Source organism: Punica granatum, chromosome 8 (assembly GCF_007655135.1).
Source record: "Punica granatum isolate Tunisia-2019 chromosome 8, ASM765513v2, whole genome shotgun sequence".
Classification (NCBI taxonomy): domain Eukaryota; kingdom Viridiplantae; phylum Streptophyta; class Magnoliopsida; order Myrtales; family Lythraceae; genus Punica; species Punica granatum.
This window is the reverse complement of record NC_045134.1, coordinates 9,742,213-9,768,948: the sequence shown is the minus strand read 5'-3', so window position 1 is coordinate 9,768,948 and position 26,736 is coordinate 9,742,213. Positions and strand designations below refer to the sequence as shown.

Sequence of the window (26,736 nt, the reverse complement as noted above, 5' to 3'; positions counted from 1 at the left end):
GATAGCAGGCGAAGACGTTTTTGTATTGTGTTTGGGCGTTGGCCTTGGCCATTGTTGAGACTTGTGTGTGATCTCTCAGTGGGTTGTTTCGTAATGGCATTTTTCATAATTAATAGAGGAGCTTCGCTGATTGATAAAAAAAAAAATTGATATCTATAAGTTTTTTTTCCCTTTCCTCTCTCTATTAATGTAGACAAATAAAGAAATCTCAACTCGTTAGACACTTAGGCAATCGAACATTTTCCTACCATATTTGGTCCTAGACAAAACTCTTGTCTTAATAGAACGGAGGCCGTGTGATAGAGTTGCACACATATTCTTGCCTTATCTATTAGAACACCTAGAAACTCTTGGCTTATGTGAGTTGCAGGATGATTGAGCAATATAAAACCACACAAATGATCCTTGATTTAAAAGAACTGCGAAAGGCCAAAATTTGGTTATCCATATACCCTTTATGTCGATGGCATTTCTCATCTTTGCAGTTTAGACAATGTGGTGTCAACAGTTTGCAATGACATTTTCAGGTAGTCTTGTCTGAGACGTGACATTTTATGAAGGCCTTTATTAGGTCCTCTTCATGCCGATGACGTAATATGACATTTTGTGAGGGCTTCAAATGCTCGTCAAGGTATTAGATCGAACCAGCTAATCATATGGAGTGATGCATTGTCTAGATCCGTGACCAAGTGGAGCTTCCTTACATGCTATGATCAAGAATGGAAAAGAAGAAGAAGAGGTTCTTCAGATGAGGGAATAAAGAACAGAGAGGGAGAAAGAGGGGGAGGGGATTTGTCAACAATGGCTTTCAGATGCCTTCATTTACGTGCCTTTGTTACCATTTATATCGGTCAGTTGCTAACCATCAACTGTACATTTACAGACTTATTCAATTTCCACACCCGAGTCTACTTGTTATACAATCCACCCTTGACTAATATTTATTCACAAATTGACCATCAACGCATGACAGTGAGTGGATTCCGAGTTATCCCCCTGCTGCAATTTCCTGACCTCCTTGCTGACCCTAGTTCTCAATTTAGATAGTCTAACCTTAAATCAAACTCATTATTTCGCACTAGCTTCAGATATCTAACGTCAAATTGAACATGTTGCTCGGGCGCTTTTCGTCCGCCAGGTTGGTTCCTCCAACTTGGGTCTTCTTGAAGCCTTCTCCAGAGTCAATTAGGGACAAATAATCATTGTCATACTCAAATGACAAAGAATAGGGAATTTAGATGACGAAAAATACTGCACATCCTTATATCATTATGCACGGCATTTTTGATTCTGAAAGAGTGTTGTGCCTCATCCTTTAGATAAAGTGGTTTAGTAGTATTTCGGCTGTGGTTGGTGTGCATATATTACAACGTTAGACAAGGATGCGTTCATGCTTGTCTTTTGGTCAAAGTTATGAGTTACTAGTCGATCACTTTTCATGCGTTCTTCTGGATTTTGTGACCCTGTTAAAGCAACAACTAAATGTTTTTATCGTATATATATAATATATTTAAAGGCAAAGCTATGTGACCCGAACTGATGACCTCAAAACACTTGGATTGTTGAATAAAATTTTATCGAATTGTTTAATTTTCCTTAATAATTTTAATGATTTATAAATTGTTGGACCGCCCTTTTTTTATTCTTTGATATTCTCATAATATCTTTTGAATTTTTAAATATTTCATGTTTATTTGTAATTAAAACTTTCAATTTTCAAATGATAGCCTAAAATCTAAATAAATATTATCGAACAAAACATATTATCTACATAATACTTTTCAAACATATTATCTAAATAAATACTTTTCTTGGATTAGAAATCTTTTAAATTTGAGTTTTCAAACTTTAGATAAATATAAATGTATCTACTGTACTTACCTAGATCTATAAGATAAATGTTAATGTACATATTATTTGAAGAATAGGGGCAATTCTTGCCCTAAGAAATGAAGCAGTGCAGTCCATGAAATTAATCATTTCGCCATAGCTCATACATAAGGGCAATAGCACTCTTATTTCAGTTCAGATTCTTTAAGCAAATCTGAATGCAATACTGAAGATCAATATATTTATTACCTAGTTATATTTCTCAGTTCTCTGAGGCTTCTAGGTATTACAGATCATGAATTGTATCTTAAAGTTGGCAAACCAATTACGTCACGTGTTGCTTCACAATTTCAATCAAAGTGTTGCCTTATGCAATGGAACGAGATTAATTATCACAAGATTAGGCAAACGGTTCATTCAAGCAGAGATCATCACCAGAAGCAATGTTAGAGAAAGTCTGCCTTCCAAAAGTGCTATCAACAGCTGAATTAAAAGTGGCATTCACTACAGGAAATCTAAGGAATAGGGATGGCAAAATCCGTCTCAATTTCATCTCTATTCCACCCATTGAGACGGAATAGGGATGTGTTTTTACTTTTAGTAGTGCAAATTAATTGAGTCCCCTTGATTCCGAGGGGGGGGGGGGAGCACTAGCCGATGGCCACCCCTCCCCGGTGATCCTAGAGGCCATTGGCGATCTCGTATGGATTGCCTCAGCGAGCCCCCCTTCCTCAGAATCTAGGGATCCTGCGGCCCTTACCTTTTCTTTCTCTCTTCCGGTCTTTTTTTTTAATCAAAATTTTTAATTTTTTATTATTTCTGAAAGTATTTTGGATGAAAAACTAATTTTTGGATGGAAAATTAGACGGTAGGACTAAACCGCACAAATTGTGCAACATTTAGGATGAAAATAAATGAAAAAAAAAAGATTTAAGATGGAAATGAAAAAGTGACGTAATGTTGAGGATAATTTTCTTCCTAAAACTTACTATTTAATTATCTACTTTTGTCATTTTCTTTTTAACTGTCTTTCATTGAGTTTATTTATGTACATTTTCCTTTTTTTCTTCTTTACTTTCTCGTTGAATTTAGGACTATATAGACGTTATTGGTAATGATGGTTTCACAATTCCCGTGCAACGTGCGTGTAACTATCTAATTTCTAAATGCATATCAAGCAATTCTGGTAGAACAAATACGATTCTTACACACGATAAGGTGTATTTTGTTAATTAGTTTGACAGACATTACTGTCAGTTTGTTAATCCCTCCAATTTCAATGGCCGCCACGGAAGCCTGGACAAACAGAAACCAACAGAAAACGGATAAATTTTGTCATCAATATAAGCAATCTTATTTTTCTAAATGTTCTGAAGAGGATTTGGTCTGCAACCCAAAAAGAAGAAGAAGAAGAAGAATGAGGAATGTTCTAAGGGAACCTGCATTAAGTGGAAGGAGAGGGGATGGTGGAGCCGTAGGATCAATTGCAGTGGGCATTGACAGAGACAACGCCAGCAGACAAGCCCTCAAGTGGGTCCTACAGAATGTCAGCTCCAGATATCAGACAGTCAAATTGGTCCATGTTCTTCAAAGGTCCCCTACAGTTCCTCCAACTCCAAACTCATCAGGTCTGCCCTCTCTCCATCGCTTTCGCATTCACCGCGTCATGCCATGCCATACAATGGAATAGAAATAGAATGGAACGGAGTTGGTTATGATTTGAGAATCTATCTGGCTCGTTCGATCCAGTCGTCTTAATCTTATGTCCTTTGACAGGAGATACGTCCAATCCAAGTTTCGTGCCTATCGGTTACCTCTGCATGGACCATGCATATGTAAAAACTGGAAAAATCTTTTGAGGGTTTCCATCTCTTTTTTTTTTTTCCCTCGAAAAGTTTTGGTAGGGGAATGCCACTGCTGACGTAATGAATCTTCCAACAGTCATTAATCTGAATCTGTTCCCGCAAAGAATTCTTCCTGTACATAAGTGTTTTTAAGGGGTTTAGTTGATTTGTTTATGTTCCTCTGGCTCTTTGTGCAGACCGGAGCAAATTATTATCGGAGATAAAGCAACCGGATGGTCTGACCATGGAATTACTCCTTCCCTTCCGGTGCTATTGTATGCGTAGACAAGTCGGTCTCTCGTTCCTTCCTCGATCGAATGCCTTTCTATTTTTTTCTCCTTCCTGTCAAACAAAACTTTCTAGTACTTTTTTCTTTCTTCCATTCAAGGAAATGAGAATTACTCCTGAAATTCTGGGATGTAAATTCTGACATGTTTCAGGTTCAATGCGAGGTGGTACTGGTTGAAGATTTGGATATTGCCAAAGGATTAGTCGATTTTGTTTCCTACTATGCAGTCGAGAACTTGTTCCTTGGCGCTGCCACCAAAAGTTTTTCCAGGTAAGAAATGAAAGAAGAATGAGAATTTTCTCATTTCGCCCCCGCCCCGAGGTCAAACTCAATCTCTGTTTAATCCAACATTCAGGTGCAGCGTACAAGTGAAAAGGAGAACAAAGCGGCTTTTCGATTTCGATTATTCATATTCCTGTTTCCTCCTTTTCAGATTATTCAAGACTGTGGACACCCCAAGCTCCGTGATGAAGTCGGCCCCTGACTTTTGCAATGTATATGTGATTGGGAAAGGAAAGGTTGCGAGCGCACGAACCGCATCCCGTCCTGCACCCACTGCCATAGCTGAGGGGGCGAGGCTCGATGGGTTTGGGCAACCAAGGTAAGGCCAAGAAGCTGAATCTATTTGATAATTGTCTGGATTCTTGCTGTGCAAGAAATTCATGTATGCATCACTAAGTAGTGTCTCCTTGTAAGAAAAATAACGGGATTCAAATTGTTTGTGTTGTTCCCTAGACGTGGAAGTTTGAGCGAGAGACCGTATGATGAGATCCCCACGGTTGAGAGTCTTGAGACCGATCAGATCTCATATGTGGATTCTGCAAGGCTAAGCACGGACAGCAACTTCCTCTCTTTCTACGAAACTCTCGGGTCGCCGCTACAAAATGACTCTCACATGCGCTTGGACTTCGAGGAATTTGACTTCGATCAGGACCTACTTACAGGATCGAACCAGCAAGTTGATCTCGACCTAGACAACGAGTTGCCTGCATTGATTGCATACAACAACGAACAGGGGGCACAAGCATCAAACATCGTAAGTAAACTAAGTGACTTAGGGAGTTCGGGAAAATTTTCTGTAAACATTGAAGGAAGCTAGAAAGGAGAAAGCTCATGTGCAGTATTGGTTCGAATTACAGGGTTCGCCTGATGATGATACGAGAAGGCTAATGATGGGGCTCCAACGAACAATGGATATGTATCATGCAGCCTGCAAAGAAGCTATCACAGCCAAACAGATGGTACTCATTGTTCCCACTGTTAGACGATCTCAACTACCACATTACCTATTAGTTTAAATCAGTCGGGACCGTTCTAAAAGAACTCATGCAGTATTAGGGCTAATGATCGAGCCTGCACACAAAATAGATATCTGTTTCCTTTGCGGTTAAGCTTTTAGATCAAACTCGAGTCTCGACTATTTTTCCATTGAATTACTTCCACGTTGTTCTATAATTGCAGGTTCTTGAACTTGGCAAATGCAAAATAGAAGCAGAGAGGAAGTTGCAGGATGCGCACTTGGCAGAGAGAGCTGCTGTGGCGATGATGGAGAAGGAGAGGGCAAGATGCCGGGCAGCGCTCGAGGAGGCAGAGGCCGCTCGGTGGTTAGCAGACCATGAGCTTCAGAAGATGCTTAGCGCGGAGACGAGAGCACTCAAAGAGGCAGAGGAGAAGAGGAGGATAATGGATGCCACAGGACTCTCCGATATGGTCATCGAGTATAGGAGCTTGTTCCACATGTCGGTTGCATTAATGTCGCTCTATATTTACTTTTTCTGCAGATAATCGGAAAATTTTGGCAGACGTGTATATATGTAATACCTAGAGAAGTTACCTTTTGAGTCAATCCGCATTGCTGAATCCCAGTTTGTGACTTGTGAAGTCTAACGTTGTTTCAAATAGGATCAGAGATTGTCCAATCTGGCATCATGTCGGTTTCGAGGATGTGGTTTGTTTCTGCAACACGAATAACTTGGAGAGGTAATCATCTCAAGGATTTTTGAGAGAGTAGTCTTGCTGATTTAACCATTTCCACCTGGAAGTTGAAAAGCTCGGGGAGGTTTCGACCGCAACAAAAATCTCAGTCTTCAGACTTAACCATGGTTTCATTTAGCACATGGACTTTTTGAAGAGGCCCTAACTTATCCGCTTCCATGCCCTTGTAAGGCCAATGATAAGCTTTGCAATGGCTCTTGTGAAAAAATAAACAGAAGAATCAAACTTTTCTTGGCATCGGAAAAAACTCGGGAACTCAGACAGATACAAGAATGACTCCTCGCTCACTCAGATCCTTTACAGTACACACAATAATAAGCTAACTACATAAATCTAGGACTTGTCTCAGTTTCTGAATCGAACCTGATCAGTTTTCTCGAACTAAGATAGCTCCGGAAGAAAAATTTTCGTTCTGTGAAGAGCTAGCAAACAATGGCCACTTTAGAGAAAAGGATCTTTTGTGTCTCAAAATAAACGATACTTTCTCAATCAGTATCGCTCTGCCGAGTTTGCTAAGAAGAATGAATTCCAAACAGGGGACATTTCATCAAGAGAGGGAATAGCATAGTGGTGCACCTCTTGCCTGGTAACCAAGAGATCTCAGGTTCGATACCAGTGGGACTACTCGTGCCCCTTTATTAGATATTTAGGATTTCTATTTCAATGCACTAGGCTCATGGGCTTCCTTGTAACCGAAAAAAAAACATTTACACGTAGTTTGTCTTCTCCAGAGATCTGTAGTGAAGTTGTCCTCAGCATTGAAGTTCCCTTTTCGGCCATGAGCTACACATTTTCGTTAAAGTTTGGAACATATCTTATTAAGCCATTTGAACACCTTGAACTGGATCCCCGTCCTTGGTCAATCAAACATTTCTGACATAAAGCATTCTCCAGATTCGGAAAAGAATCGAATTTTTTATTGAGAAAAATATATATGCTCAAAGTGCATCATCTACAATATGAATTATTTCGATGAACAAAAACTCCTGAATCGGTACACATAAATCTCCTGCAAAATGAACGAATGACAATCTCATACAAACTTTACGTTGATATTACGGTTTTTATAAAATAAGATACAATCAAGAATCTCTTAAGCAGACAGCTCCGGAACTTCGTCAATGGTAAAAAGACATGAGAACTATGTTTCCATGTATGAATTTGAGCTTGGGGGTGAAAGACAATGGTGAAATCTTTTTTTTTTCTTTTTTCATTTTTTTTTTCATTGAAAGCTGAAACCAAAGTTTATGGAAATGTATTGACAGACCTCCAAATCTCACCCCCTGAAAATTGGACCTCTAACAAGGAAACATACTCATGCCTATCACCAACCAGTTAGTTCGGTTCTGTAAAAGAACTTTGATTATCTCCGAGCCGGAACTTAGAAACGGATTTCATCAGAGAGCCCTCTCGAGGACCTGACGTCTGCTTCACTGGCATAGGACGAGTAGAAGTCATCCTCCGTTTCCTTCTCCTTCACCTCCTCAATCTTCTCCACGACGTCCTTGAGCTCCATCCTCTTCTCCACTTCGGCCTCGCAACATGCCAACCCGATCTTCAGAAGCTTCGTCATCTCACCTTCACTGTTTGGCGACGCCTTCATTTCTTTGTCAAACACTTCGTTCGACCCCTCGACTGTTTTGACCCACTTCACCAGGTCCTCGTCCTCATCGCTTGCGTGGCCCTTCTGGAGGAAATTCGCAGGGAATTTTCCCGTCAAGATCTCGAGGATTAGCATCCCAAGGCTCCAGACATCAGTCTTCTTCGTGATCCGAGCGTGCTGGAGGTACTCAGGAGACTTATAGGCCACCATCAGCTCCTCGGAGCTCTCCTGGTTGATAACGGGAACGAGGCCATAGTCATTCAGGAGAGGCTCATAGCAGTCATTAAGAAGCACGTTCGAGGACTTGAGATGGCCGTGAGGAGTGATGAGGGTCGGGAGTTCCGCGTAGAGGTATGAGAGACCCCTTGCGACTCCTTTGACAATTTTTAGCCGGGTCGGCCAATCTAGAGCCGGTTGGCCTCGAGCATGGTTGCCTGCAAGATTTTAAGCAGTCGGTTAAACGAACAAATATTTGGTGAGTATTACTCACCCGAAGTGAATGAGTATCACACAGATTCCCGCTTATAAATATTCTGATCGGTTGTTACTCATAACACTCAACCAATATTTTTTCGGTGAGTTCATTGATGAATTTTTTGATGCAGTGACCTGAAAATGATTCCGGCAAAATAACCTGCCCTGATCACTAATACACACTATTGAGAGAGGACACAAGAACTTACTGTGAAGATGAACGGCCAAGCTGCCTCGGGACACGAAGTCGGAAACCAAGAGCTTCTCTTCCTTCCGGTAGTAGTAAGCTACGAGGGGTAGCAAGTTCGGGTGAGTGAGCCTGCCAAGCCTCCTCATGTGCTCCTGGAACTCCTCCTTCCCGACGTTGTTCATCTGCCTGAACCGCTTAACAACCATCATGGTGCCTGATGTGAGAGCCGCCTTGTAGGACGACCCGAAGCACCCACTCCCTAGGATCTCGGCTGAGGCCTTGAGTAAGTCCTGAAGGTCAAACCTCTCCCTGTCGTCCCTCACGAAGGACAGCTTTGTGCTTTCACCCTTTTTGCTGCTCCCCGAGTGTTCTGGGGAACCCATCCTCGAGTTGCTTTCACCCTTCAAGCTCGCCTTCCTTTGGAGGTTTGATGGGGTTGGGGCCTCCAGCGAGTTATTCGAGTTCCTCCGTCTCCGGGCGCAGTAGATAAGGACAACAAGGACAATTAGCAGAGCCACTCCCAACACAATCGCGATGACGATGATGGCAATGTAACTCGGTGGCTCTCTCATACCAGAAGACCTAGACGGTGGAGGGGTCGCAGATGGGGGTGGACTAGGACTTGGACATGGAGCCAATGGTGCACTGCACAACGCTTTGTTGCCTGCCCAAGAAAATTGAGGTCGATATCATTATAGCAAAAATCATACATCTTGAAGAAAATTAAACCGCGTTTAGCCCTAAAGGAAAATTTGCAACTTAACAACGTACGAAATTAAGCGAAGGGTATATGATTCTGTAAACATCCCGATGACCTCCTCTGCCGATTTAATTTATTTTATTCCGCACATGGTTATGAATGACTTTCCTATACCAGAGGTTATATGGTTCTTGACAAAACCAGAAATTTTTCGTCTGATGATTAGTTAAAGCGGAACCAAACGTTGGATGGATCATATATACATGATGCCTGGCACAGAACGGAGATGTTCTCACCTGAGAAGGAGCTCGGATCCAGCTTAGATAGTCTGGCAGGGATGGGGCCCTCCAAGGAGTTTCCGGACAGGTTAACAACCAACAACTTCTTCTGTTGGAAGTCCGGGATCTGGCCGGTGAACTGATTATCTTCCATCCTCAACTCGAGCAGCCTTGGCAGCAGAACCAATGACCCAGGGATCTTGCCGGTGAACTGGTTGTGAGCCAGGTGGAGCTTCTTCAGGGACAGCATCCCGTCGAAGGCACCATTGGGGATCTCACCCGAGAACAAGTTGTCGGAGAGGTAGAGGGCCTTGAGGGCGCCGAGCCGGTTGATGGTGGGGATGGGGCCCTCAAAGCTGTTGTTCTTGAAGCTGAGGGTGCGGAGCGACTTGAGGCTCACGAGGGAGTCCACATCGATGGTTCCGCTGAGGTCCATGTTCTCGAGCTGGAGGCCCCACACGGAGCCTTGGTAGCAGAGGACGCCGGTCCAGAAGGAGAAGTCTTCCTTGGTGCAGGTGGGACGGGAGGCGTTCCAGCTGGAGAGGACGCCGGAGGGGTCCTTGATGGAGGACTTGAACTTGAGGAGGACAGCCGAGTCCGTGTTAGCATTGGAGGAGGCAGGGGAGGCGGAGTAGGCCACCACAAGGGCGGCAATCATCAGGAAGAGGCTGCATCGATGATTGTAGGAGGAAAAGCAGGACCAGGAGGGGTGGTGGTGGAAGGTGAAGGGAGCCATGGTGGCGGCCTCGGACGGGAAGCGGAGGATGAGGGCAGCGCACACTAGAGCGGGGCGGCGTGCGCGCCCTTCTGTGGGGGCTGCAACTCTGTAGAATGGCTGCCTCTTTATTAATTGCGACCTTTTCTTTAATGTCTTCGCCTCCTTCTTCTTCTTCCTTCCTTCCTTCCTCGAATCTTTCTTTCTTTCTTCCTTTCTTCCTTATTGAGCGGTTTGGCTTTGTTTCGGGTTATGCGGTGAGACGAGACACAACGAGAGAGAGAGAGAGAGGAGAGATGGAGCAGTTTGGGGAGGTTTGCAGGTCGAAAAATATGGAGGGTTATGCGCACAGTTGGCCATGGGCACAGCTCAGACAACATAGAGAGACAGTGTGTGCTGCGTCTAAGAATAGGGTGTGGGAAGAGGAGAGAGATGATCAAATATTTATGGGATGGGGTTGAAGAGGTTACGTTGACGGAGTCTTGTGTTTCTTTGCTGTCCGCATGGATGAGGATTATTATTATTGCATGAATATGAGAGACCTCCGCCCCGCCTCTCATGCACTCATGCATTCCATTGTCTCTGTCTATTTGATTATCATTTTTTACAACGAATCAAGTCTAGCTCTCAAACGGCGGTCTTTCATAACAGGACATTACCTGCAACTCAAGATTTCAAAACCCACTTATAAGAAACACATCGCGGTCATGGTCAAATCGACGTCTGAACGAAATTAAAAAGCCAACGACAACTAGTAGTCTCAATATAGAAATGAAAAGAAAAAAACACGTATATCTTTTTTTTTTTTAATAATAACGAGGGTGTCTGTGTTTCATTTGATTAATTGCATGATCCACGTGAACACCCTGTAAGCCGACAAGATAGGTCAGTCCGACCACAGGTCGTGCATGAAAGAAATATTCTCCTGAATAGTGTTCGGAATGACTCGAAGGTTTCTGTCATATTTTCCTCTTCCAAGTATACGTGTGTTAATGTTCATCAGGGTGGATAATGATACGGACGTGACCTCATGATTTATCTAAAACAGATTTCTCGATCCGTAGAATATGGGTAAACGAACTCCGATTGGGACGAAATTTTGACAGAGGCTTCACGACGTGTGGAGCTAAGTTATGAACAATCAGAATTTCAATTCAAGTTCTGTAGGTTCTGTTTCAACTGACTTTGTGAACCACCCGTTGTAGGTGATGAATTTAGTGTTTGGGTGATCCAAGAGAATGTTTCTCTAGAGTTTGGTGATCCAAGGGTTTACCCTTGATGAAAGACATTGTATAACCTTCATTCATAGTGGATCGTTGATTCGGAGTTGGTCCCGTAGTTTTTCCCCACATCGAGGTTTTCCATGTAAAATTCTTGCTGTTTTTTCCTTTACTGCATGTTGGTTGATTTGATTAGTTCCTATCTCGATTACACTAGTAGGGGAGGAAGATTAATCGCTGTGTTGTTGTTTGGTTGAGCACATCCCTTCCCAACAAGTGGTATGAGAGCCTCGGGTTAGAGAAATTTGAGTTTTTTCAGTGTTTTCGAGATGGAGGAGTCTACAGGATCTATGTTCAAGTTGAATGCAACCAATTATTCTATATGGAAGTCTCGGATGGAGGATCTTATATTTTGCAGGGACTTGTACGATCCCATTGAAGGGGATTCCGCGAAACCCAAAGATAAGGATGACAAGGCTTGGGAACCCACAAATCGGAAGACTATTGGTTTGATTAGGCAGTGAATAAACAATAGTATTTATCATCATGTTGCTCAGGAGACAAATGCGAAAGTTTTGTAGGATAAATTGACAAATCTCTACACAAGGAAGATTCCGCAAAATAAGGCATTTCTCGTGAAGAAGTTGGTTGATCTTCGTTACCAGGATGGATGTGATATGGCTATGCACATGAGTAATTTCCAGGATATTGTTAACCAGTTGACGAACTTGGAGATAATACTACCTGATGAGTTGTAGGCTTGTCTACTTTTAGGGACTCTACCAGATAATTGGGATACATTTGTGGTTGCATTGAGCAATTCTGCGCCAAATGGGAAGCTATCGTTGCCCACGGTGACAGATAGTTTATTTAAGGGAAAATGACACAATACATCATAATTTGAGAACAAGTATCACAGTGCATCATATTTTGAAAAATTAATATGGTGCATCACGAAAAATTTGAAAATTTTCACCGTGCATCATTTCCATTAACTGATGGACGGAAAGCTGACGTGGCACAAATAGTGCCAATGTGGCCGTGCTTACTCAGCATATAGGTCCCACCTGGCCATGGAAATATGATGTACTATGAAAATTATTTTCAGATTGTGATGCACGGTGTTACTTTCCTAAAATGGAAAGGCACTAACAACCATATACAAATTGTCATGTCCTGAACAATCTTGTTCCTATATCTCTTCCATTTTTTTTTTGTAATATTTGGCATAAATTTGTTGATTGATCAGGAGATATTGCCTCCATCGTCAACTGAGCCACAAAACCTCATGCGGTGTGTTTCCCTTACTCAAGTTAGGGCCATAGAAGAAACCATGCCCTTCTCTAGAGTTGACCATTCGTCTGTGGTTGAACTCTTTGTTGACGAAAGCGATGTGGAAGCCCTTGCAAGACCCGGGCAAGGGAAACACACCGCATGAGATTTGTAGCTCAGCTGACGACGGAGGCCATATCTCCTGATCGATCAACAAACTTGTGCCAATATTATAAAAAAAATGGAAAAAAGATAGGAACAAGATTGTTCAGGACATGACAGTTTGTATTTGGTTGTTAGTGCCTTTCCGTTTTAGGAAAATAACACCGTGCATCACAGTCTGAAAATAATTTTCACAGTGCATCATATTTCCGTGGCCAGGTGGGACCCAGATGCTGAGTAAGCACGGCCACATTGGCACTGTTTGTGCTACGTCAGCTTTCCGTCCATTAGTTGACGGAAATGATACAGGGTGAAAATTTTCAAATTTTTCGTGATACACCATGTTAATTTTTCGAAATATGATGCACTGTGATACTTGTTCTCAAATTGTGATATGTCCAGGAGTTTTCCCTTTATTTAATGAGGAGACTAGAAAGAAAAGCTCTGGGATTTCCATTCGGTCTGAAGCTTTGGTTACTGAACAACGAGGGAGAAGTCAAAGCAAAAATTCCTCTTCCAAGCATGGTAACCCACGTGACAAATCGAGGGGTAGATCAAAGTCGAAGACGAGGAAAGTGGTCACTTGCTATCACTGTGGAAAATAGGGACATTACAAAAGGGAGTGTAGAGCTCTGAAGAAAAATCAGAATGGCAATGGTGAGAGCAAGAAGGAAGAAGGCACTATAACAGTGGCATATGATGGAGAGACCTACATCGTTTGTAATGAAGCCTATATGAATTTCACGTGTCAAGACTCTACCTGGGTTGCAGATACAGGTGCCTCGTTTCATGTCACTCCTCATCGAGATTTTTTCTCATCTTACACTACCGGGGACTATGGTTATGTGAGAATGGGGAATGGACAGTCATGCAAGATTGTCGGTATTGGTGATATCTGTCTAGAGACCGAGCTTCGCTGCAAGTTGCTTCTGAATAAGGTGAGGAATGTTCCAGAAATTCGCCTTAACCTAATCTCGACGGGTCAACTTGATGATAAATGCTACAGTAACGAATTTAGCAATGGGAGATGGAAGCTCTCCAAGGGTTCGTTGATTGTGGCACGGGGTCAGAAGACCGACACTCTCTACAGGTTGCGTGCTAGGCATAACTCTGGTCAGGTTAATGTTGCTGAGGATTATCCTATCGAACTATGGCACAGGAGACTTGGGCATATCAGCAAGAATGGTATTCAAATTCTTGCTAGAAAGTAGTCTTTGCCCGTTAAAGGTATGCACTTGAGCACTTATGATCACTGTTTAGCTGGTAAGCAGAGGAGAGTTTCTTTTGTTAGAAGTCGTCCCTTTAGATGCGATCATATACTTGATCTTGTGCATACTGATGTTTGTTTCATGTCGGATAGATCTCTTGGTGGTGCTCTCTATTTTGTGACCTTTATAAATGATCATTCCAGGAAGGTTTGGGCTTACCCTATGAGAACTAAAGATCAGGTGACTAAGATTTTCAAGAACTTCCATGTAACAGTGGAAAGAGAAACGGGCATGAAGCTGAAATGTGTCAGAGCTGATAATGGTGGTGAGTACAAGGGTCCTTTCGAGAACTATTGCAGGACTCACGGTATCAAACTTGAGAAGACGATACCGAAGACACCACAGCAGAACGGGCTTGCAAAGAGGATGAATCACACAATTGTTGAGAGAGTTCGTTGTATGCTTTCTCAGGCGAAACTATCTAAGTCTTTTTGGGGCGAGGCAATGAGGACAGCGGTTGATCTTATTAATCTTACACTGTCAGTTGCACTTGATGGAGATGTACCCCAGCAGGTGTGGACCAGCAAGGAAGTATCGTACAAGCATCTCAGAGTCTTTGGGTGTAGGGCATCTGTTCACATTTCTCGAGATGAAAGATCGAAGCTCGATGCTAAGGTAAAACAATGCATCTTCTTGGGTTATGCACATGTAGAGTTCGGGTATAGGTTTTGGGACCCTAATAGCAAGAAGATCATCAGGAGCAGGGATGTTGTGTTCTTTAAGGACTAGACAATCGAGGATTTGCAAAAGTTAGAAAAGGCCAGAGTAGGCAGTCCTCACGAGATCTCTATTCCTGTATCGGTTGATGTAGAGTATCCAGTGGAAGATGTACCTGGTGAGTATGAAGAAATCACGACTGGGGGTGAGATTTCTCAGGTAGATGATGATTTAACTACGGATGATACATGCTCGCAGTTATAGTTAGAGCCTGCAGATAATCTACCTAGACGATCTGATAGAGTAAGACGACCTTCTACAAGATATCCGCCTCATGAGTATGTGCTATTGACTGACGGGGGAGAACCTGAGTGCTATGATGAAGCTGTGGCACATAAGCACAAGGAGCACTGGTTGAAGGCGAAGAATGAGGAGATGAACTCCTTGTTTGAAAATCACACATATGATTTAGTGAAGTTACCGCAAGGTAAGAGAGCATTGAAGAACAAATGGGTTTACAGGTTGAAGATAGAGAACTCACGACCTCGATACAAAGCTCGACTAGTAGTGAAAAGTTTCAACCAGAAGAAAGGAGTTGACTTCGAGGAGATCTTCTTACCCGTGGTCAAGATGTCATTTATCCGAGTTGTTCTCGCATTGACAGCTAGTTTGAATTTGGAGATCGAGCAGCTCGATGTAAAAACAACTTTCCTGCATGGTGACTTGGAGGAAGAAATATATATGGAGCAGCTTGAAAGATTCCGAGTTAAAGGTAAGGAGCATTTGGTGTGTAGGCTGAGGAAGAGCTTGTATGGACTTAAACAAGCACCTCGGCAGTGGTACAAAAAGTTTGACTATTTCATGTTGAGACATGGCTACACACGGACAACTTCAGATCATTGTGTATTCGTGAAACAATTCTCGGATGGTGATTTTATTATTTTACTGTTATATGTGGATGATATGTTTCTTGTTGGTCATGATATGAGCAAGATTGCAGAGTTGAAGAAAGAACTAAGCAAGTCCTTTGCCATGAAGGATTTGGGACCGGCAAAGCAGATCCTTGGGATGCATATTTCTCGTGACAGATCAAGTGAAAAAATTTGGCTTTCTTAAGAGAAGTACGTCGAGAAGATTTTGGATCGGTTCAACATGGGTAATGCTAAACCAATTTCATCACCACTTGCTTCTCATTTCAAACCTAGCTCAAAGCAATGTCCTACAAGTGAGAAGGAGAAAGAAGAGATGAAGAAAGTTCCTTACTCATCAACTGTAGGAAGTTTAATGTATGCCATGATCTGTACAAGGCCAGATATCGCTTATTCTGTTGGTGTGGTTAGTTGTTTTCTCTCAAATCCGGGGAAAGAGCATTAGAATGCGGTTAAGTGGATCCTGAGGTATCTCAGAGGAACATCCAAGGTGTGTTTACACTTTGGCATTGGTAAGTCGAAGTTAGTGGGCTACACGGATGTGGATATGGCAGGAGATATCGATTCTCAAAAATTCACTTCGGGATACTTGATGACTTTTGCAGGGGGAGCTATCTCATGGCAATCAAGGCTTCAAAAGTGCATCGCTTTGTCTACAACGGAAGCCGAATACATTGCGGTGACTGAAGGTTGCAATGAGATATTGTGGTTGCAAAAGTTTTTGCAGGAGTTGAGCTTGAAGCAAGAAAGGTATGTTCTACACTGTGATAGTCAAAGCGCCATTCATCTTTGCAAGAATCCCACTTTCCATTCGAGGTCGAAGCATATCGATACCAAGTTTCATTGGATTAGAGATGTGTTGGAGTCCAAGTTGGTGAAGCTAGACAAAGTGCATACTAATGAGAATGGAGCTGATATGATAAAACCTCTCGCTAGGGAGAAACTTCATGTTTGCCGAAGTATAACCGGTATGCTCGAAGCCTCCAAATAGTCGGGAGGGGAAGTTTGTTGGGTATCTCCCCAATTTGGAGGAAGTTGGGCTCAAATTGTGTTGAGTTTTTATCGGGCTTTAATAAGCCCAATGACCCACTTTTGTTAGGGTTTATTTTGCGGCACAGTGGCTGATCTGTAGAGGAGAACAAAACAGAAAAGAAGCAGAATACAGAGAGAAGCAGAGCAGAATTTCAATCTGACCAGATGAAGATCAAACCTCGATCGGAAGGGTAAACGAATTCCGATTGGGACGAAATTTTGACAGAGGCTTCACGACGTGTGGAGCTAAGTTCTAAACGGTTAGAATTTCTATTCAAGCTCAGCTGACTTTGTGAACCACTCGGTGTGGGTGACGAATTTAGTGTTTGGGTGATCCGAGAGAGAGTTTCTCTTGAATTTGGTGTAAATATATGAACCGGACGTGTGAATGTTCATCAGGGTGAATAACGATATGGACGTGACCTCATGATTTATCTAAAACAGATTTCTTGATCCGTAGAATATGTGTAAATATATGACTCGAAACAATATCCGTATTGATGATTCTTCCGCTAATGATGTTGTTGGTCATGTTCGTGTTATTGTTTGGAATGTGATAACATCCTTCAGAAATATAATGACCCTCAGCCCAAATAAAACAGTTACAAAAGCAAGCGAATTCTACGATTATCACTCCGGTACCTAAGAGGAAATTTCTAAGTGATATGAAGCGAGTTTTGCTTGAATCGTGGAATAATGTACGCATTCTTCGTAGTATGTGGCTGATCCTTATCGGATCCGGCTTTCTATGACTAGTTAGTGTTCAAAAGGTATTTGATGAAGCAGAGACGTATTCGAGCAGTTGGATCTTGGGAGGATGAGTTCAATAAAGTACATCCAAGATTTCGGATAACCAGTTCTTCTAAGAACAACTCCCGGTGCAATTCCATGGCAACTGCAGATTAGCTCGCGTTGCTGCATATAAGCAGAGGATCCATATAGCCAGTCATCAATCTGTATCACTGGCCTATTACTCCATCAATAATCCGCTAATCTACAATGAGGCAGTTTGTGGGATCGAAATCTGAATATCCAACATCAACAAGACAAAGGCCATCTGGGGGAGCTGGTGGAGCAGTGGCGCGTCTGCAAGTTGAGTCCATGAGCTTTATCAAAACTTCCTCTTCTGCCCCTGCTGCAGCTTCCCTTATCGCAGTCGCCACAAGAACTCGTACCATCTGAAACATTTGTTATTCTTAGACTAGTAAGAGGAACTATGGAATTAACCAAATATTGCAAGTCCTACTATTTCAGGCATAATTTCAAGCACCAGACCAACAGCAGAATGACTAATGCTCCATTTGGTTTCGCAGTTAAAATCACAAAAATTTTAACTTTAACTTTAACTCGACACACTACACAACAAAAATACACATTTCCCAAGTCAAAAATTTTAACTTTAACTTTAACTCAACACACTACGCAATCATTTGTCATTTTCCACAATCAAAATCAAAATTACTTTTAACTCTGAAACCAAATGCACCATAAACCATAAGTTTAGCCGAGTTCAGAAGTTCTGGTTATAAGGCAAGACCAGCCGGTCTCATAGGTTCTATATATGGTTTTCCAGAGAACCTGAAGAAAGAGGGCCCCAGCCTTGGTCTGATTGGCCGGTCCTGTCTAATTTTAAACTACTGACTTATTGTGTCAAGCTTGAACCATAATGGTAGTCATATCACTTGTAAGAGACTGTACTACCCTGAATAGAAGGGTGCAAGAACCATATCAAACTTCTACAGTTTTAACAGGAATCGATGACGAGCATTGAACAGTTCAAAATGATATTGAGGGAGACTGACAATACCTTGCGTAAAAAGCGATTTGCCACCAGCTCAACACACATAACTTTCCTTTCTTTTTCAACACCCTGGATTATAAGGAAACCAATGATCACGAGAATTGCAAACTCCTCAAAGAAAGAAAAAAATATTTTGGAGGGCAGAGGAAAGAGAAAGAGGCAGTGACAACGAATTAAAACAGAAGTTTAAGACAAAAACACATAGAAACAGAGAGAGAGAGAGAGAGAGAGAGAGAGAGGACATATTTACCGAGCATCTTAAATGGGCTACTCGAGCTCGGGCATGGTACATGAAGCATTCAGTTGGAGGGCCTCTGCGACAGAAGATAGATCCATTCAGAGAATGATAATCCATTTTTATTTACAATTATCCATTATAAGAGCTGGACGACGTACTTCCTAACCCAAATCCAGTAAGAAATCACTCCACAGAAAGCAAGTTACAAATCAACATCTCCTCAGATGGACAGTTCCAAGATAGTAGATGCTTAAGACCGGACTCTTACATGTTTCTTGAAGCCTTCGTATCACGTGCAAACATTTTGTAGGACAAAACTTTTCCTTCAAGCAGCCGCAGAAATATATTAACCCGAGCAACGTCGAACTTTCTCGGTTTGTTTCCTCCTCCAAGCTCATCATCCCCATCACATAATATTAAGTCCTTGGAAACTTCCCGGACGATATGATCATCAAATCCATTTCTGTCACTAATGTGATCTTCATGAAGAGTCCCACTATCCACCTTGATTCCACAGACTTCCTCTTCCTCATCCTCTCCATCATTCAAAGGAAAGATGTAAAAGTATCGCCTCCATTTAGCAGTAAAGTTAGGATGAAATTCACGTGATACCTACAACGATTAGTCTATATCAGCTTTTTGTAAGGGCCACAATTAGACAAAGATGCTTCCAGAATTTTCCTCTTTCATTGTGATCCACAGCCTGCTTTTTAGAAGGTGCTCTTATTTTCCTAAATTGCCATACAATTTGCCCAAAACTAAGATTCTAGCAATCCCCACACCAACGCCACCCAAGACAGGGTTCTGTGATCATCACTAATACTGTGGAAGAAATTTGAAAAGTCCTTACCTCAGAGACTGACACAGCCCTGAGCTTTCCTGGTGCTGCACTATTAATGCAATCTTCAATGTCTTGAGGTTTAAAATCCTCTCTCCATGTATCTGGATCAATAACAACATCGAGGACAGAGCTATCCGCTTTAGAGAAATGGAAAACTGAAATTTGTAGCATGAAAAATTGATGCCTAAATGTAAACACCCAAAATTACCGTCTTTCAACTAGAATCATAAACGTAAAAGAGACACCCAAAGGATCATGAACATTTAAAATGAAAATCGAAAAAATTGAAGAGGGAAAAAAATCATAACGTACAGAAAGAACAGACTTGCCGCAAAGCAGTCACTCCTTTATCAGTGCGTCCAGCAACAATCGCACAGCCCTCTAGCGGTAAATGCTTCTCCTTGAGCAGCTTAGCCTTCCTCTCATCGACAAACCTCCCAAGAGACCTTTCGATCAAACTGTTTAAGGCAAGAAGGTTAGTGCATTGGTGAATACATATAACTAGAATACGTGGAAGTAGAAGAAGACACCAAAATTGCAGGAAATATTCACCCCTTTTGGCATCTTTCACTCCCTCCTTTACATAATAAAGGAACAGGATGAACCTGAGGTGAATTGGACTAGACAAGGAATATATGCACAAGTTTTTTGGAAGCTATAACTTTGGTTTCCTAATATATGATTAAATGAAGAATATGTAATGCCACTGACAAGATTGGATAGCATGAGAACATCACTGCATGAAAACTAAAACCAAATCCATGGTATGAATAGAATGCAGTTGTTTGGTTCAAGCAAATTTTTGGCAATGTCGCATTTTACTAATCTTTAAGAAAGAAGAAAACAATGAAAAGGGTGTTAGGTTGCACTTGAATAGAAGGTTTAAATCAGACCATATTTCTCAAAAAGTGATCCAACACAATTTTCTTATATTCCTTATCTGTAGAATATAGAAAATTTGAAAACTGAATAAAATTTTCCAGATCCAAACAAAAAGCGTCAGATTGAAGTAAGAGTTATTTGATTTCCTTGGCATGCTTTGGCGAAATTCAGGGGAAGGAAAAGAGCACATACCCTTGAACGGTGTTTAAGTCGGGCTGCTTTTGCCACCCATCAAAGGAAGGCCCATGATAGGATAGCACAATCTTAAATGTTTTCCTCGCCCACCTTCCTGTCCTGTCTTCTTTCAAAGCATTCTCCGGTCCAATTTGGCCAGAAGCCTCTGGAAGTTCGATATCATCATGAACAGGGTGCTTCAGAGGACAAAGCACTTCATAAGTGCAATATCAGAAATATAAAATACGCAATCATTTAGATATTTGCTCCATAGTAATACACAGACACACACTCAGACAAACACATACACATATGCAATCATTTGCAGCGACGAAAATCGCTAGCAGCATAAGACGCCTCAGATCATTAACAATTTCAATGCGCAACAAAAGGCTCAGTTAGAAAAACAATTTACCATCATTATCATCACTAAAACAGATCCAAGACCCAACACCGCTCTGCTGTTATTACTATGAATAGAATACAACAAACTTTACCACGAGCAAGCTCAAACAATCTCCAAATTATAACACACATATTGAGGCACAGGTAGCCCAAAAGCGTGCAGAAGAAGCATGTTTCACCTCATTTCTGAACAATGTGGGCAGGGATGATTGCCCGTCTACTAGATTGGAGTAAAAATCCCGAACTTCTTGCCACGGCCTATCTTCCATGAACTGAAAACTTTCCCTGGACAGGTTTTTGACAACAATAAAGGAACTTAAACTTATACTCTGTGCAGCTCTGCACTTATACGAATTCGAAATTCAATAGTTGCCAGATTGTGGCAGCCAGAAGAACTCTCAGCAGTCAGCAGAATTGCAAGATTGAGGTCGGAGCTCATCTGGGTCTTCATATATTCGCATGCTTTTGGCGGGCAACGCGAACTTCAAGAGGAAGACCGTACCTTGCTGTCCACCGAGGGTATTTGGATGGAAGGGTGTGATTGTAGTGAGCGTAGACCTTCTTGTCGCCGCTCGCCTCCTCCTCCTCCTCTACATCCTGTTTCTCCTCCATTGCCACGAACGACAGTGAGAACCTCCTGCGGTGGACGACAGGCGAGCTCCCCGTCCAACGAGAGAGGTGCCTGACCGAAACAACCGAGGGTCGAAGTAAACCTCGGACCAGAGCCGCACAGGGGAAAATCAACATTCAAATTCCAGAGGCCTTCCACCCGCCGGAGCCGGAGCTCCTGCTATCCACGCGGCCAGAGAGAATCAAATGGGCCGGGCTGAGATAGATTCAAGAATTTTAGTGGACCCGATCCGAAGGTTGTCGAATTCTATTGGAAACTTGGAAAAGCCATTCCCGGAAAAATTATCCGGGTGTTTTAACTTCGAGTCCGTACGCCGTGAGATCAACTTTATGTGATATAAATATTACCGTAAGAATTTAAGTTTAATGATAGCCGAGGACTGAAACAGTTCTTTACAGGGATCAGAGCGAATTCCCATATCCTATATTGTGATTAGTAATCATAAGGACCGCGGCGGAAGTTGTTCTCTAGACCACGTCTTGGACTATGCATGTGCATCCACAACCGAACGTATTATATAGGACCTGAGTACTTGTTCGATCCAATCAGCAATTGAGCCCGAATATTCAGTGAAATTTGCACTTTGTACTATAGAACTGGTACAGAACGAATTCAATGCGTGTTCAAACACATATGCTAAAACCGGAATATAGGACACAAAAGTATACAGACTTGCTGGTGGAAAGGACATTCGGAATCTTTCTCCAACATATTAGAGCCTTTGCCCAATGGTGAAGGTAAAAGAAGATGACTTGAAGCAATTTTAGGTCCTTCAGCTCAAATAGGATCCTGAAGCTTTGGCTCGCTTCCCGATGAATGGGGGGAAAGATGGATAGAAATTTGATATTCTCATCGGCCAGCAGGTATTGCAGCCCCTGGGGCTGCAAGAGGCTGCACGGCAGCTAACGGGTTCACTTGGTACGAAAATGCCAGCTTCCAAAAATCTAGCAGTGCGTTCTTTATTGACACGGCTTGTTTCTTGATAAACCTGCAAAGAGACAGTTCCAAGCAATATCAGCATCTAGTGTGTCACTTCCTGTGTGGTATGGTTCTGCTTATGTAAATTATTTCCTATAAATGACCACAAGACCTGCACCAGCATGCTCAAGGCCAATACCAACTGCTACACATGCCACTTGAGGTGGCTCACTGCTGCCTTTGGTTATCAAGCCCAGGTCCATTTCAACACGGATTAGGTGAAGCAAAGTTACCTAAGGCTTGTCGATCCAGCCTGACTGACCCATTGCCAGCAAATGGGATGGAAGAAAAAGTAGAAGGGTGGGTACCAACCTTGGCCAGGACGGTCATTAATGTCCATCCAAACACAAAACTTACCCGCTAGGATGGACCTAACAAAATAAAATGAAGAGCAAGCATGTTTTTGTAAATGTTTCCCCAACAGAAAGCAATTACGCTAAGTAAACGAAACCAAACAGGTCTGCAAGCAGATATACCCTTTCATCAACGCTAAAAGAAGCATGGAAGTACTCAATTTGAAGATAAGCAGAAAGCACTAAAACAGAAGTTTTTGTAACTATGATTGGTATTACCTCTTTAAATTAGCCCCTTTCCTTCGTAAAACAAAACAGGCGAGCAGGATCAAGCATCCAAGCAAAATCTTCCCATTTGATATAACCATCCGAGTATTACCAATCTTCAAACCTATGGTCCGAAACCACCAGAAACCAGTCTCTGTCTTTCCATATAATTTTAGGATTGCTTTCTTCTTATCACTTTCTCCGATCGGGATAGATCTCGCATCAATGGAATTTAGAAATCCTTTGGGCAAGATTTCTTCTTTCAACAGAGCTTCATTCTCATCTAGCATGTTTTCTGAGGAACTCAACTCTGAGTTGGTGGCCTTGACAGAGTATAGGGAATGCAATTTCCTCAGAAGCTCCTGATAATAAAACAAAATTGGATTTTACAAGTTTTTTTCAGCATTTATACATAAGATTCTGCATGAGATAGCACAAAAATTGTATGACAAATGGGAAACATCACTACTTTAGTGAGGAAAAAGCACACTATTTCAAGAAGTTGTAACAAATGATTTCTTTCTCACTGAGATAAAATAGTAGGTAGTAATAACTGGCAAAAATAGATCATTGAAAGAGAACTGTTTTCAAAAGAGATGCTGATATAATTGTAATACCTGTCTTTTCTCCTCAGGCAATGCAGCCTTTTCAACCCAAGAGGTGGCAAGGTCACCGTCATTCAAAATTCTCCCAAGTACAGTGAGAACATATATCTCAGCAACTTCTAAATACTTGTCGAGTGTCAATACAAAATGCTTGCAATTACTGTTTTCTTCCTTGTCAACAGGAGTATAGTACCCTGCATCCACATAGTTCCAGTTGCCAAGGAATTCCTCAAGTATTTCTCCGACACCAGTTGAACCTTCAGATATCTGGAAACATACCCTGAAAAGAGGTAAAAGAACAAATGTAACCGGCACAATCTCACCCAGGTTATTTCAAAAGATTTACGTTAACATTTGTGAAATAAGATTATCTACAATGATGGTTAACCCCCTGATGATGATACAAGGTCTCCGTCATCTCTATACTGTGCTATATTAAACCAATGTGTAACCTACTTTCATGGGATAAGGGTATCATCTGCGAGTGAAAAGAACAGATTTTCAAGAAATAAATTTACGCCAATATACTAAACAAAAACTTGGGATAAGAACCAGTTCCAACCATGTCCATACCACACCAGATTCTCTCTAAATGCAAGTGAGAGTAAAAAGATCATATCATAAAACAGAAATAAGTTCACAACAACTGTTTATCACATAGAGCTGAAATAATACCCAGTAAGAAAGACTTCAACAGGCATAGCTGCAACGCAACCGAACAGTGTTCGAAGCTGGTTTAGGATATCGGATGTCCTGCATTAACATTAAGAAAAGTTATACAACCTTAAAAGTCTACCATATAAATTATTTTATATGTCGAAAATAATAGATTATATCACTCTGCGAGGATATCAACAATGCGAGGTGCCTTTTATTCCAATTAATGCCCATTAACAAAATTTAAAAACAGAATCGCAGATAATGTGCTCCCGCGCTCGCCACGATATACAAATTCAGCGTGCCCATGGCTGAAGATTAAACAGTATCTTCACATTTCGTAGGAGTACGAGCAGGATCGAAATTGAATAAACACATCAAGAGTTCCTTACATTCCTTATCGGGAAAACAACTCGAGTTTCAAACACACTGAGCTAATTATTGCCCAATTACTAAGCAAAACTAGCAAGCAAGAGAAACTCCTGCAACTCAATCTACAGAACAAACTGAAGAGATCGCGAGTTCGTAAACATCTGAATGTAATTGAGGGTTCATGAATGAACCCATGATTATTAAACAAGAAGAGGGGAGAAAAGAGAAACCTGCCCAATTCTTTCAACGACTGCACAAGCACCATGCCCGCTGATACCACCATTTCGTGAAATTCGCCATCCGCTCCTCCATCACTGCTGCGGCGGCGAAGGCGCTTGAGGACGGAGGAAGCCGAGGAAGCCGCGTCCTCGTACATAGAGCACACCAGGTAGCTGCGAATCCCAGGGACAGCGAAAGTTCAATTCGATGATGGGTGACAAGTATTACCGGAAACCAAAAGGAGGGATCTTTTTTCAGCTGAATCACCTTTCACATCGCTCTATGTCTTCCCAAATTGAAGCTTCAGCTTCAATCGGGGTAATCTCCACCATTTCCGACGCGGAAGAACTGTCAATTTTAGCTTCTTCCTTCTGCGGTTGAGTCGTCTCGGTCGTCCCAACTTCCAAGGCCATGGAGATAGCACTGCATTGCTTCTGACATACCAGCAGAAGAGGGAAAAAAACCAACGTCGTCTGATGAAGAATTAAGAAAGGGTTGGTCGGGCTGCCTTTTGGGCCGGAATTGGGCCTATGTGAGCCGCGCAGGCTTAGCCCGATAACGGGTGGAGCCGCTCCTGAGCCGAAAAGCCATATTCAGAGATAACTCCCCAAACTTTAGTTCCTTTTAAAAGTAATCCTATACCTTTTGCATGAGGAAGACAAAGGGTAAGGGTGACCGCCACGGAAAGGGGGAGGAGGGGTTGAGCGGGAATAATATTTCACTTTTTTAGATCTCTCTTGTTTTTATAGATAAACCTTGAGGACATTTTTATCATCATTTTATCATAAAAGTTTTTGGAATCTCAATTTAATTATGAGAAACAAGGGGAGTATTAAATTTGAGTTGATGAAGGTATAAAACCGATTTTGATGAATCTGACTTAGTGATTGGTTTTTTTAGTCAAATTGATGCATTCGCACCCTTGTCATGTGATAATTGATTGAAAGATTTTATTTCACATTGGGAATAGAGTTGGGATGGCGTGATGAAATGACCAAGGACATCATCGAGGAATGAACATTTAGGACGTAATTGAACAGATAACTAAAAGATGCAGGATTAGAAGTGTATTTTATTAAAATAAGATTTGGCTCATATAATTATCCTTGATAATTTTTTTTAAAGTTATAAGACCATGTATAACGGCGTCTCTCACTCGGTTTTCTGATGCCAATGTGGCTAAGAGAGAGACCGAGACGGAGATGCATTGGTGCTGGAGGGGGCACGCGATGAGAGATGTGTCTCTATGTAGAAGGACGTCTCCCTCTACCCTCTCATCCAATCAAGAGCTGCCATGTTGCTACTCTATGGCAGCATACCTATTTATTTATTTATTTTTATAATTGAGATAGAAAGAGCCAACGGCTCTTTTGTCGTGTGGCCAATTGCTCCAGGCCACGTGGCAGGCAGCGATCCACACATTTAAATAACTTTTTTCTTTTGAAAAAAACTGTGGGACCACAATGGAGACTCAATGAGAGACCGATAATTAGACTTTCGAGTCTTTCTTTTTCCTCTTCTGATGTGGGGCCTATGTAGCACCGTTGGGGCCCTCAGTGGAGACTTGAATATAGACACCCATTGTACATGATCTAAGGAGGTTGTGGCAAAGAAAAAAGTTACAAGGGGATTACCGAGTCTAGTACAATAATAAGAAAAGTGAAATAAAGGGGTACACGCAATTCACTTACGAGGATCGAACTCAAAATCTCTTAGTTTCTAGTTGATGGCTTATATAAGGTTCTGTTTGTTCAAAATAAATGATTCTTTAGGGAAAATAATTTTACGAGAAAAAAACTTTTTAGGAAAGTAGCTTTCTTCAAGTGTCTGAAATGCCAATATGAAAAATCACTTTTCGTCTGTTTGACTATGCTTTATAAGCGAACTCCAAAAATAAGATGCTCACTAGAAAAAT

The 26,736-nt window shown here is 41.8% G+C and overlaps 4 protein-coding genes across 5 annotated transcripts; 1 reads left to right on the top strand and 3 right to left on the bottom strand.

Moving 5' to 3' along the window:
* The first annotated feature begins 3,247 nt into the window (after positions 1-3,247).
* On the top strand, positions 3,248-5,947 carry LOC116188716 (U-box domain-containing protein 35-like). Its single transcript, XM_031518200.1, has 8 exons — positions 3,248-3,423; positions 3,459-3,537; positions 4,115-4,233; positions 4,397-4,564; positions 4,699-4,999; positions 5,103-5,204; positions 5,425-5,702; positions 5,866-5,947. The coding sequence occupies exons 1-8, from the start codon at positions 3,248-3,250 to the stop codon at positions 5,945-5,947; spliced, it is 1,305 nt and encodes a 434-aa protein (XP_031374060.1).
* A 1,018-nt stretch (positions 5,948-6,965) lies between these two features.
* On the bottom strand, positions 6,966-10,232 carry LOC116187387 (pollen receptor-like kinase 1). Its single transcript, XM_031516057.1, has 3 exons — positions 9,222-10,232; positions 8,245-8,889; positions 6,966-7,995 (listed from the first exon to the last, which is right to left on the bottom strand). The coding sequence occupies exons 1-3, from the start codon at positions 9,937-9,939 to the stop codon at positions 7,340-7,342; spliced, it is 2,019 nt and encodes a 672-aa protein (XP_031371917.1). The 5' UTR covers positions 9,940-10,232; the 3' UTR covers positions 6,966-7,339.
* A 6,999-nt stretch (positions 10,233-17,231) lies between these two features.
* LOC116188176 lies at positions 17,232-21,610 on the bottom strand. Its single transcript, XM_031517354.1, has 9 exons — positions 21,302-21,610; positions 20,979-21,084; positions 20,413-20,591; positions 19,651-19,796; positions 19,348-19,439; positions 18,766-19,109; positions 18,510-18,573; positions 18,266-18,328; positions 17,232-17,636 (listed from the first exon to the last, which is right to left on the bottom strand). The coding sequence occupies exons 1-9, from the start codon at positions 21,544-21,546 to the stop codon at positions 17,448-17,450; spliced, it is 1,428 nt and encodes a 475-aa protein (XP_031373214.1). The 5' UTR covers positions 21,547-21,610; the 3' UTR covers positions 17,232-17,447.
* Positions 21,611-21,927: 317 nt separating this feature from the next.
* LOC116188177 (protein APEM9) lies at positions 21,928-25,284 on the bottom strand. Of its 2 annotated transcripts, XM_031517355.1 has the most exons (7): positions 25,089-25,284; positions 24,833-24,994; positions 24,249-24,326; positions 23,586-23,853; positions 22,981-23,330; positions 22,642-22,779; positions 21,983-22,418 (listed from the first exon to the last, which is right to left on the bottom strand). In XM_031517355.1, the coding sequence occupies exons 1-7, from the start codon at positions 25,232-25,234 to the stop codon at positions 22,280-22,282; spliced, it is 1,281 nt and encodes a 426-aa protein (XP_031373215.1). In that variant the 5' UTR covers positions 25,235-25,284; the 3' UTR covers positions 21,983-22,279. The 2 variants fall into 2 exon arrangements, with proteins under 2 accessions (XP_031373216.1, XP_031373215.1); XM_031517356.1 differs by lacking the exon at positions 22,642-22,779 and having other exon boundaries at positions 21,928-22,418; positions 25,089-25,283.
* Between the last annotated feature and the right edge of the window lie 1,452 nt (positions 25,285-26,736).

Bases quoted from the DNA above. Each gene is read 5' to 3' on its own strand.
- LOC116188716 (XM_031518200.1), top strand. From the start codon at position 3,248: ATGAGGAATGTTCTAAGGGAACCTGCATTAAGTGGAAGGAGAGGGGAT. The intron at 3,538-4,114 runs GTTGGTTATGAT...GACATGTTTCAG, and splicing joins TAGAAATAGAATGGAACGGA to GTTCAATGCGAGGTGGTACT. The intron at 5,205-5,424 runs GTACTCATTGTT...CTATAATTGCAG, and splicing joins CTATCACAGCCAAACAGATG to GTTCTTGAACTTGGCAAATG.
- LOC116187387 (XM_031516057.1), bottom strand. From the start codon at position 9,939: ATGGCTCCCTTCACCTTCCACCACCACCCCTCCTGGTCCTGCTTTTCC. The intron at 8,890-9,221 runs GTGAGAACATCT...TTTCTTGGGCAG, and splicing joins GGATCCGAGCTCCTTCTCAG to GCAACAAAGCGTTGTGCAGT. The intron at 7,996-8,244 runs GTAAGTTCTTGT...AAAATCTTGCAG, and splicing joins CTTGGCCGTTCATCTTCACA to GCAACCATGCTCGAGGCCAA.
- LOC116188176 (XM_031517354.1), bottom strand. From the start codon at position 21,546: ATGTTGATTTTCCCCTGTGCGGCTCTGGTCCGAGGTTTACTTCGACCC. The intron at 18,574-18,765 runs GTAAGAGTCCGG...CTTCTGTCGCAG, and splicing joins ACGAAGGCTTCAAGAAACAT to AGGCCCTCCAACTGAATGCT. The intron at 18,329-18,509 runs GTAAATATGTCC...CTTATAATCCAG, and splicing joins TAGCCCATTTAAGATGCTCG to GGTGTTGAAAAAGAAAGGAA.
- LOC116188177 (XM_031517355.1), bottom strand. From the start codon at position 25,234: ATGGCCTTGGAAGTTGGGACGACCGAGACGACTCAACCGCAGAAGGAA. The intron at 24,995-25,088 runs GTGATTCAGCTG...TGGGATTCGCAG, and splicing joins GACATAGAGCGATGTGAAAG to CTACCTGGTGTGCTCTATGT. The intron at 22,780-22,980 runs GTAATACCAATC...TTATTTTGTTAG, and splicing joins AAAGGGGCTAATTTAAAGAG to GTCCATCCTAGCGGGTAAGT.